At 54.8% G+C, this 11,975-nt stretch overlaps 1 protein-coding gene across 1 annotated transcript; it reads right to left on the reverse strand.

Moving 5' to 3' along the window:
• Positions 1-5,639: 5,639 nt before the first annotated feature.
• LOC114018741 (phospholipase A2 inhibitor and Ly6/PLAUR domain-containing protein) lies at positions 5,640-10,133 on the reverse strand. The gene is given in 6 exon segments (XM_037883287.2): positions 5,640-5,830; positions 6,723-6,839; positions 7,222-7,371; positions 8,965-9,060; positions 9,063-9,080; positions 10,015-10,133. Coding segments are annotated over 6 exon segments (621 nt in total). The 5' UTR covers positions 10,064-10,133.
• Between the last annotated feature and the right edge of the window lie 1,842 nt (positions 10,134-11,975).

Raw genomic sequence — 11,975 nt, forward strand, 5'->3', positions numbered from 1 at the left:
CCATCCAATAATAAATGCAAGAACACATTGCAATGATCGGAGGAGTGAGGGAGATTGAAAGATACAAAAACACATCCCAAAAGTATGCGAAGAGGCAAATGAAAAATGGTTAGAACAAAGAAGCCTTGAAATCAAAGAATATTAGACACAACCACAAAGAGATTAATTGAACCACAAAAAGAACTATGAGACAAAGAGAGAAATTAAGAAAAGGAACAAACTCTATCAAAACTAATGAGTGAGAGGATGCAACAAAGCCAACAGCATCCTAGGAAGATGGATGGAATACGTGAAGGAATGTTTGATGATCCTGAAAAACTGGAAGATAGAGACATTGAAATTGGAGAAGAAAAACCACCGGCTATTACAATGTGGAAACTAGAAAGAGTGCTAAAAAGTATAAAGCAAGGGAAAGTAGCTGGGGAGGAATGGATCGTGGTTGAAATGCTACAATCCCTGAAGGACGATTCAGAAACTTACCTGCCAGAACTTCTCCATCAAGTATACATACCAGGAGAACTTCTGGAGGACTCCAAGAGGTCAATCTGTATTCCTCTACCAAAGATTGATAATGCTAGAGACTGTGAAGAACATCAAACTATAAACCCAAGAAGCCGCACACTCACAGATCTGTGGAAAGTTGTTGGCACATGGACACATCTTGAGACAACAATTAGCAGTAGCCAGCAGGGTATTGCCGAGGAGTGGCTTTGAGAGAGGCAATTTTTGCCCTGAGGATCTTATGGTAGCGTGGGAAAGAAGTACTTTGTAGAGTATGGGAAGGGATTTCATAAGCTCCAACACAACAAGTTGATACATATTCTTGAAGAATGTAGGATTGACTTCCAAGATCTGTAATTAATAACAAGCTCGTTCTGGGGACAGAAAGCAGCAATCCGAACGAAGTGTGAACTGCGTACTGCAGTATCAAAGAGGTGAACCCTATGGTTGCATTGTATCATTGAAACTATTTAGCATATACGTAGAAGTTAGAATGAGGGAATGTTTAGAAGACACCGACCAGGGCGTGCAGGTCAATAGCGCAGACATCAACAATGTAAGACACGCCAAGGAACCAGTTCAGAGCACTGCTTCCTTTTGAGAGCAAAGGCAGCAAGAAATATGGAATGAGGATTAACGATATGATGATCTCTATGATGAGATAACTGGCTCTGTGGATATGAGGAAAGCAATGGACGTGATATAAATTGACTTTAGCAAAGCTTTTGATATTGTCTCCCACAGTATTCTTGCCAGCAAATTAAAAAAGTATGGATTGGATGAATGGACTATAAGGTGGTGTGACAGGGCCAGATGGCTACAGGAGAGCAACAGAAGGCAGATATATTAGCCCCAGGTTAAGTAGGTCCCTTTGCCCTGGGTAAGGTAACAGGGAAGGTTTCAGAACAATCAGGAACCTTCTGGAGACAATTAAGACAGACAGGCTGATTAGAACACCTGCAGCCAATCAAGAAGCTGCTAGAATCAATTAAGGCAGGCAATCAGGGCACCTGGATTTAAAAAGGAGCTCACTTCAGTTTGTGGTGTGCGTGTAAGGAGCTGGGAGCAAGAGGCACTAGGACCTGAGAGTGAAAATGCGGACTGTTGGAGGACTGAGGTATACAAGCATTATCAGACACCAGGAGGAAGGTCCTATGGTGAGGATAAAGAAGGTGTTGGGAGGAGGCCATGGGGAAGTAGCCCAGGGAGTTGTAGCTGTCGCACAGCTGTTCCAGGAGGCACTCTAGACAGCTGCATTCCACAGGGCCCTAGGCTGGAACCCGGAGTAGAGGGCAGGCCCGGGTTCCCCCCAAACCTCCCAACTCCTGGTCAGACACAGGCGGAGTTGACCTGGACTGTGGGTTCACAAAAATGGCCAAGCTGAGGGCTGCCATGAAGCTCCAAGGCGAGCAAATCTGCCCATAAGCGCAAGACCCACCAACGTAGAGGAGGAACTTTGTCACAGTGGATAGAAAGCTAGCTAGATTGTCAGGCTCAATGGGTAGTGATCAACGTCTCAATGTCTAGTTGGCACCTGGTATCAAGCGGAGTGCCCCAGGGGTCAGTCCTGGGGCCGGTTTTGTTCAATATCTTTATTAATGATCTGAATGATGGGATGGATTGCACCCTCAGCAAGTTCACAGATGACACTAAGCTGGGGGAAAAGGTAGATATGCTGGAGGGTAGGGATAGGATACAGAGGGACCTAGACAAATTGGAGGATTGGGCCAAAAGAAATCTGATGAGGTTCAACAAGGACAAGTGCAGAGTCCTGCACTTAGGACGGAAGAATCCCATGCACCGCTACAGACTAGGGATCGAATGGCTCGGCAGCAGTTCTGCAGAAAAGGACCTAGGGGTTACAGTGGACGAGAAGCTGGATATGAGTCAGCAGGGTGCCCTTGTTGCCAAGAAGGCTAACTGCATATTGGGCTGCATTAGTAGGAGCATTGCCAGCAGATCGAGGGAAGTGATTGTTCCCCTCTATTCGGCACTGGTGAGGCCACATCTGGAGTACTGTGTCCAGTTTTGGGCCCCCCACTACAGAAGGGATGTGGACAAATTGGAGAGAGTCCAGCAGAGGGCAACAAAAATGATCACGGGGCTGGGGCACATGACTTATGAGGAGAGGCTGAGGATTGTTTAGTCTGCAGAAGAGAAGAGTGAGGGGGGATTTGATAGCAGCCTTCAACTTCCTGAAGGGAGGTTCCAAAGAGGATGGAGCTCGGCTGTTCTCAGTGGTGGCAGATGACAGAACAAGGAGTAATGGTCTCAAGTTGCAGTGGGGGAGGTCTAGGTTGGATATTAGGAAACACTATTTCACTAGGAGGGTGGTGAAGCACTGGAATGGGTTCCCTAGGGAGGTGGTGGAATCTCCATCCTTAGAAATTTTTAAAGCCCGGCTTGACAAAGCCCTGGCTGGGATGATTTAATTAGGGTTGGTTCTGCTTTGAGGAAGGGGTTGGACTAGATGACCTCCTGAGGTCCCTTCCAACCCTGATCTTCTATGATTCTACGATAGGAAGACAAAAAGTATGGTAATACATAAAATGCACATGGAAGGCAACACCTGTGTCTTGATGCTCAAGTGGTGAAACAAATGAATAGTTTCCCCTCTTTAGGGAATCTAATAACATCCAACTGGAGAGGGGAGGAAGAAATCAGGAGACGGACACAGCTTGCAAAAACTGCATCCCGCGACTTCCCACGACTTCTGTGTCGTCGGAAGTTAGAAGGGCCACATCTGCCGCAGTGCTGCGCGTGTTTGGCCCTCCTGTCCAGACGTCCTTAGAAAGAACACCGAGAGGCGACTCCAGCGTTTGAGCTTTGGCATTACAGGAGAAGGATAAAAATTCGCTGGATCACCAAAACCACGACCGACGGGGTGACGAGAAGGATGAATTCTGCAACAGCACAATCAGTTGAGATGCTTGGTGAGAGAATAACAGCTTTCTGTTCACACGTGGCTTGGTCTTCGCAGAGCAACTCCATTCAAGGACACACACGGTCCGGCAGGACGGGAGGCAAGCCAGAAAGAGGGGGAAGGAGAGCCAGGTCGGAACCATCACCCGATGGGCTGGTCTCCAAAGTAGAGGGGAAGTTTTACACCTCTGTCCCGACAGTGGAAAAGACCATACCATGCTGGCAGGCTGCTGAGTCAGCTTTATCCCTGACTCCAAGTGACCCTGTGTCTGTTCTACCACCCCCCCCACCCCCCCCCAAAATGATTCCTCAAACAATGCTCAGCAAAAACGCCTCTGGTCCTCATCAGAAAACTCCAAGGCAGGTTCACACCCACGTACGTCTTAGCTTGCGATTCACTCCTCGTTGGGCCGGGAGCTCATCCCCCGCCATGTTCTGCCCTGCTCCGGGTTCCCTGCTAAGGGTGGGGCAGAGAGATGAGCTCCCGGGTCACGGCCGAAGACATCCAAGAACATGCGTTGGAGCCAGGGAGAGTCACGTCTCCAGCGCGGGAGCAGGGGGCTTTGCAATTCCAGCCTGGTCCAACGTTAACCGTGCCTGGCCTTTGACCAGCCGCTCGGGCGGGAAAGGGGGAGCTGCATCAGCAAAGCCCCTGATCTCGCTGCTCTGCAGCAGCGTTGGCTGGAGGGCCCCCGGGTTCATTTGGAGACGCCGGCATTGGTGTTCTCGGAGCCGCTGGCGTCTGTCCCCCCCGTTCCCAGGAAAGGCGTTTCCCCGCCCCACCCCAGCGGTGGGTCAGCACTTGTGATTGCCCAAAGCCCTGGATCGTGTAGACAGAGAAGGGGAGGTGAGGGCTTCTTCCTGAGCAGCGCCTGTGTGAGGGTGGTGGGCACTGTGCTGCTCCACAGGGGTCCCCCGTCACAGCCATTGGCCCGCAGCCCCCTCCCCGTACCCTGGAGAGAACCCAGCAGCCCCGTTTGAAGTGTGGACACAGCCCCCCACCCACTCCACTGCACTGCACTTTCAAACCAGTGTCATCTGCGGTGACTTGTGGGGAAATGGAAGTGAGACCGGCTCACACCCTGGGCTGGGCCTCACTGTGGTCAGATGCAGCAGGAGGGCTGTGTCCTGAGGGGAGGGGGGTGTGACAGTCACCAGATCCCCAGACCTTTCTGTACGGAACCCAGGAGTCCTGACTCCAAGACACCCCCCCACTCCAACTCACTCCACCCCCACTTTTCTCCCAGAGCTGGGGATAGAACCCAGGCATCCTGGCTCCCAGCTATTCCTGCTCTAACCACGAGACCCCACTCCTCTTCCAGAGCCAGAGAGAGAACCCAGGAGTCCTGGCTCCCCGTTGGAGGCTGAACTGACGTTGTCCTGTGTAACCCCCAGCCTGTGTTGCCTGCTTTCCCCACTGGGGTCTTTCTGAGCCTAATCTTAGGGCACAGAATGGCTTCCATATGAGGTGAGACTAAAAAAATTAGGGCCGTTCAGCTTAGCAAAGAGACGACTTAGGGGGGATGCAACAAAGGGCTAAAAAATCATGCCATGGCATGAAGAAAGTGACTCGAGAACTGCTATTTCCCCATCCCACAGTACCAAAACCAGGGTGCACATAATGAAATAAACAGGCAGAGGTTTTAATATGAATAAGAGGTCACACTTTTCCCCCACAATGCACAGTTAACCTGTGGAACTCATTGCCAGGGGATGTGATGATGGGCAAGAGTGTAAGTGGGTTGAAAAGAGAATTAGATGAGTTCATGGAGGATGGGTCCGTCAAAGGCTATTACCCAAGATGGTCAGGGACACAACCCCATGCTCAGAGTGTCCGTAAACCTCTGACTGCCAGAAGTCGGGAGGAGAAGTCGGGGTGGCTATGTCCTAAATTGCCATGTGCTGGGCACTGTCCCTGAAGCTTTGCTGGTGGCCACTGTCAGACACAGGACACTGGACTAGCTGCACCATTCTCCTGACCCGGTGCGGCCGCGCTTCTGTTCTTAACTGGCTTCTTGACGGCACCACCCACGAGAATTACATTTTTCTCCATTGAAATAAATAAAGAAATTCCAAAGAATTTGATCTCTAGTTTGCAGCAATATTAAGGGGCTTGACTCCATCTGGGGAAGCGAGAATCCTTGGGTGGGACAGCGGCTAACACACGCTGCAGGGATGTATTTCCGTGTGGCGTCGCCCTTGCACCGGGTGGGGAATCAGGAGAGAAGCTGCAGCAGCAGGAGCTCGCCTGGCCCTGGTGCCCCATCCGCCGCGCCGGAGGCCGCTGTGCATTTGGCCCTGGTTTGACTTGCACTGATGCCTGCGAAGGTCGACGAACCCACTTTTAGCTGGCCGCAGACGGACTCGGAAGCGCAGCCCTCCATCGCCATCTGCACCGGATTTCCACCTGCCGGGGGAGGGGACAGGCAGTTGTCAGAGGAGCAGCTCCACTCCTTGAGCTGGACTAGGACACAATGGTCCCCCCCATCCTCAGGGCCCCTTCAGACTCCCCCACAGCCTCTATCTCTCCGTCTGCTCCCCTGCTACCCGCCCCGCAGCCTGTCTGGCCTGGGATGGCCTCCCGCTTCTCCTCCACTCTGACGCAGACTCGCTGTGTGTCCTTGAACAAGTCACTTGCAGCCCGGATCCAGAGCCTGCCAGTGAAACCCGTATTGGATCTAGCCAGTATTAGCTGCACCACTCACCTAGCAAAGCACCAGCTCAGTACTGGTGGCAGCGGTGGGATCTCTAATAAGGGTGGCTTCATAGTGATTTAAGGCCTCATGATAGGACTCTGCAAAACTAGATTCAATTCCCAGCCCTGACGCAGCCTTCCTGTGAGACCTTGGGCAAGTCACGGCGCCGCTCTGTTCCTCAGTTTCCCCCATCTTTAAAATGGGGAGAACGATCCTTATTTTGCCTGTTCCGATTGCAGCCTCTTTGCGGGGCAGGAACTGTATCCTGCTGGGAGTCCTTCAGCATCTGGCAGAAGAGGGGACCCCCATCTGGGTCGGGGCTCTGTGAAGCACCTGGCACAACAGGGGCTCTCAAGAGTAAGTCAGTCCTACCACGAAGAGCTTAGAGACTAAACTATACACAGGTAATGGACCAGACGTAAAGGGAGGGAAAGACACTGGCCCAAGGTCACACCAGAGGCCACAGCTGGGAATAGGACCCAGGTGTCCGGACTTGCAGCCGATATCTTTCCCTAGCGGCCCCCACACAGTGTCTCGCTTCTGCCCGACGGGGGATAAAACAACAAAGGAAAAATATTCCCAGAAGAAACGAACTGAGGTTACCAGTTGTTAGGGTCTCGTCTCCAGTGCACTGTATGGTCTTCTCACTGCACTGATCAGCAAACACAGCAAAGCTGGCTGGGCAGCGCCGGCCACTGGGTTTGGGGTCGGCCGGGGGCACTGGGAAGAAGCGGAGCAAATGCAGTCAGCTCGGGGGACGAGCCCCAGGACGGGGCGTGGCCGGGAGAGCAGCTGGGGGCTGCACAGCTCAGCCCCGGGGGCCCCCTGCAGGGGGCACTGTAGCTCCAGGGACGCCGGGGGGCAGCAGGGGCAGGGGAGGGGTTTGCAGCAGGGAGCCCTGGACCCCGCCCTCAGTGGGATCAGCTGGGTTCACACCTGGTGGGAGCCTAGAGCCCCGCCCACTAAACTCCACCCAGCCAGGGGCTCAATGTTATTCCAAGGGGAGACCCCCTGCGGGGCGGGAGGACCAGGCCCCGGAAGTTAACGTGGGGCAGGAGGTGCAGAGGGATGGGGCAGGAGAGGCGGAGCTGGGGAGAGGTACCTGTGACGGTGGCTGTTCTGCGGGAGTCTCCCATGCAGCAGGCAAAGCTTGTCTGTGTTCTCATTCCCGTCCCAAAATTCACAGAGAAGGGGCTGGCTTTACATTGACTCGATGGCATACAGCCCTTGAGAATGCTCTGGGTCTTAATTCCTGTTGCACAGGAGGAGAAAAACGGAGATTTATTCCCCTTCCACTCCCACCCCATCGACGCCCTCTTCACAATGACGGCCCTGTGCCATTAGCCTTCCCCTAACCATGGGGAAACTGAGGCATGAAGAGGGGAAAGTGAGTCAGCCGCGGTCCCACAGGGCTAGACAAAGCGATTTCAGCACCTAAATCCAGCATTTATAACCTCCAGTTCAGAGGCAACAAATGGGATGGGGGGCGGTAGGCCCGGGTTTGCTGGCCCCGCTCGGTTACATGGGGCGGCCGGGTCCACTCCCTGCACAGCAGCTGCTGGAGCCAGTGAGCCGGGGGGAGCAGCAGCCGCAAACAGCTGGGAGCGGAAGTAGGGGGGAGCTGCAGAGGGTAAGGCGGGGGTGTTTGGAGGGGCCATGACTCAAGCTATAGTAGGGGTGAAAATTTAAATTGTGTCTCCCCCCCACTATCTGCAGGCACCAATTGTCTCTGCTCCAGCTCCCCACTCAGCTGCCACGTAACCCTGGGGACCCTGAATCTCCTGCCCATAAAGTCCTTTCGTTGCCAAAGTTTCCAACAGAGGGTACATGCCGGGCTGCCGAAATCCCGACGCAGTGTGTCCCGCTCACCCCTTAGCTGCAGCGGGATTCACAGACACAGTGTTCCCCTGCCGATATCACCTACAGGGCCTGATCCAGGGGATGCCCTCGGAGCACGCCCGCCAGATCGGGCCCTGCGCAAAGCCCAGCCAGGAGAGGAGATGGGGGCAGGGGGTGGCCCCGTATGCCCAGGAGCCCAGTGGGTCAGACGCTCTGCGTGGACGTGGGGAAATCAGGTACCAGGGAATGTTTAACTATTTCATACAATTTGGGGCGGCTTCAACAGGGGAAACAGAGAGACCCCCCCAGATCCAGGGGGGCAGACATGACCGTAGGAGGGGAGAGACCTGGGCTGAAGACCCCATCCTGATTCGGGCCGAGTGGGGATTTGAACTTGGCTCCCCCAGGGTCCAGCTGAGCGCCCAGCTATTGGGATCTCCCGGCAGCCCCTCCTCCACCGCCGTCATTCACAAGAGCTGACCCGGTCCAGATGCCGGACTCCCGGCGTGGGGTTCCCAGACATGGGTCCCAAGCAGAACTGGGCACCTCGGTGCAGCCGGGACTTAGGGGCCAAGCAGACCTTAGGCCACACCCCTCTCCTCGGCATTTCCTATTGGCTGGCTCAGGGGGCTGCCCACTTGACGCGCTGGCTTTTGTGGTTCCCATCCTCAGTGGGCCCCTGGCTAGCCACCTGGGAGCTCGGCATCGCAATTGAGCTCGTCCACAGGGACTGGCATAGAACCCAGGCATCCTGGTTCCTCACCCGCTGCCCACGGCAATGCACTCCACTCCCTTCCCAGAGCTGGGACAAGTAGAGGACCCAGGCGTCCTAGATCCTAGTCTGTTCCCTGACCCACGTTGCTTAGGGTCCACCTCACCCGGTTCTTAATTTGTGCCAGGGCTGAGCCCCGGCTCCCCTGGGCTCGCTGCCTCGGTTATGAAAGGAAGAAGAGGGCTTCCGCCCCAGCACCTCTCGCATGACAAATCAGCCCCTGATCTCACCTACCCACTGTGGATGCTGTCACAGCGATGCCACAGGAATCTTCCCCAGCGGCGCAGGCCTCCAGGTCGCCCGTGCAGCTGGTTCCTAGGCCGAAGCAAACTCACACTGCAGACAGGCCCCTGGAGACGGAGCGAGAACATGAGCCACCTGGATCTGTCCCTCCCGCACCTTCCCCTGGGCTCTGTGGGGAAGCACCGGGTGCAGCACCCTGGGGTCCCTCATCCCTCATCAATGCGCTGCCCCAGCATTGTCGACGGTCCCAGCTGGCTACAGGCATTTCACGCTACGTGGGGGCTCCATCTCCCTGGACTTTGCTGCGGATTTTAGTTCCCCAGTGGGTTTTCCCACCTCACAAACCCCAGAGAGATCCCCAGCGGGTGTGAGCTGGTGGCGATCTCCCCAGTGTGGTGCGGCAAGGGCCGACTGACAGCTGCCATGGACTCCAGTGCAGCTGCGCCCCCCTGACACCGGCTGGGCCCTGGCCCCACTAACACTGGCTGGGGGTCACATTGAACTGCCTTCAGATTCCCTTGAGTTCCTGCTACGGTGCCATTCACACAACAGACAATCCCCATTCAAAATGTCCGTGGCCTCTGGCCAACTCTGAAACATGCCCAGTCACGACACGGTTCTAATGATTAAAACTGTAAATATTTCCTCCAATTTCCACAATTGTTTCACTCGCTGTTATGGGGACTTTGTGACTTCCAGCCCTCTCCTCCTTGGATGTTGTCACTCAGATGCCCCCATCTCAGCCCCCCTTATTCTCTGGATATTCAGTTACTTTCATAGAATCATAGAAGGGACCTCAGGAGGTGTTTAGTCCAACCCCTGCTCAAAGCAGGACCAATCCCCAATTTTTGCCCCAGATCCCTAAATGGCCCCCTCAAGGATTGAACTCACAACCCTGGGTTTAGCAGGCCAATGCTCAAACCACTGAGCTATCCTTCCCCTGAACTGTTCATCCGCGGTTTCACCCGACAGGTGGCTCTGAATGGTTGGTACATTGGAGAAGTTAGGAAATCAGCCCCCGTAGGAACACACCCCACTCACCCGTCGCCAGGAGAGCAGTGAGGATGCAGGCGGCAAGAGAAGCCTCCATGGTGATGGGGAAGCAATAGATCAGTGCTGGGGTCTCTGATGCAGCCAAATCTCTGGCCAGGGGATTTATGACAGACAGGCTGAAATGAGATCAGAAGAGGCTGGACATGCATGAGCCGGTTGACAGGGTGAGGGTATCCTCAGTTCTGAGGTAGCCAAAACCCTCACCCCTTCGTGGCTGGTATGTTGGCGGCACCCACCTGGAGAAGTCAGAGACAAACCAGAAATGCTCCTGCTGGAAGGTTGTGCGTAAGGTGTCTGTTTCTGGGGAACCAGAACGATCACACACAAGCGCCACAAACAAGGGGGAGACAAAACAGGCTGCTCATGATGGCAAAGAGGGACAACTTAGCCCACCTTGTTCCAGGCTGTTTCGTTACAAACTGCCTCTGGTCCCACGCTTCCCTGCAGAGCTCCTTAGGCTGCCAGCAGGACCAGAAAACCCCACAAACTCCCCTGGCCCCACTCTTAAAGTGATAGCTTGCCACTGCAATCCATCCTTGAGATGCCACGTCCAGCTCCCTGCGAAGCGGCTCTCAGACACACACTACTTTCAATAGCGTAGGGATCCGAGGGCCCAGACCAGGGCAACCCCTTATCCCCTTGCAGAGCCAAAATCCTTCTGTGTCCTGCTCCCCAGAGAACAGGGTCTGGATCCCTGCACCGTCACCCCAGATTCCCCAGGGGGAGGAGGAATTGTACTGACCCCTCCTTCCCCACCGCCTTGGGTCATTCACGTTGACACAAACCATCAGATAGACCATCAGCCATAGACTGGGGGAGGAAATTCCCCCTCCCTCCTGGCAGCAGCTGCCTCTGCTCTCTCCCTCCCCCACCCCTGTGCACTGCACTTGGACACTTCCCACCTCCGGCGGGTGTTGCAGCGTTGCCAATGCTTTGCAGCTGCCTCAGTTTCCCCACCTGTGGTTGGGAGCTCACCCACCCTCATGCTCTGTTCTGCCCCATACTCCCTGATAAGGGGGGGCAGAGCTGATTTCCTGGTCCCAGCTAAAGGAGTCCAAAAGTCTACACGGGAGTCAGAGTCCCCTCTCCGGCGCGGCAGCGGGCGGCTCTCTCCCCTCACCCCACCCTCAGTCTCAAGCAGCTCTTTGCCCTCGCTGGGAAGAGAACTGGAGCGCAGCGATATTTGCCTTTTGATATGACCCCATTTGCATGCTGGCTCTTGCCTTCATCCGCAATCATAGAGTGGAGGAGTGGGGCTGGCTTCTATCTCAGCTCTGGGACGGGAGTGGGGGTCAGAGAGGGGGCAGGGTGAGAGCCAGGACTCCTGGGTTCTCTCCCTAGCTCTGGGAAGGGAGTGGGGTCTAGGGGTTAGAGCCCCAACAGACCAGAGGGGTATCACTTACCAAACGCTCCTTAAAGTTTGCCTGGCGTGAAGCGGGTGACTGACTCTGCAGAGTGGAAAAGCTGAGCCCGTCTCTCGTTCCGCCCTGTCACACGGGGTCTGTCTCTGTCTCTCTTTACAGAAGGGCTCAGGTACCTGCTGTGATGCAATACAGGAACTTACATGGATTTCCACACGTCGCCTGGTAGAGTCCATAAGTTTCTATTCCTCTCACCAGCCCTGCCCACCCTTTGGGTATCTGTGCACACTGACAAATCCCCCTCCTTTCCTGCCAGGAAATTGAATTAGAGGAATGTGTGATACCAACTCCCCTCGGAAGGCTTGGGGTGGCAATGCAGGGTGGCAGGTCACACCCGGGACAGGGCGGCAGGACTCCTGGGTTCTGTTCCTGGTGCCATGTCGATTAAGGGCAGGACCCTTGGATCCTACTCCTGACCTCGGGACAAGCGGGATCCAGTGGTGAGAGAAGTCGGGGTGGGAGTCTGGACGCCTGGGTTCTATAGACAGGAAAGTGGGTCATAGTAGGGTTGTAGTAGCAGGATTTTAT

This window comes from Chelonia mydas, chromosome 24 (assembly GCF_015237465.2).
Source record: "Chelonia mydas isolate rCheMyd1 chromosome 24, rCheMyd1.pri.v2, whole genome shotgun sequence".
Taxonomy (NCBI): domain Eukaryota; kingdom Metazoa; phylum Chordata; order Testudines; family Cheloniidae; genus Chelonia; species Chelonia mydas.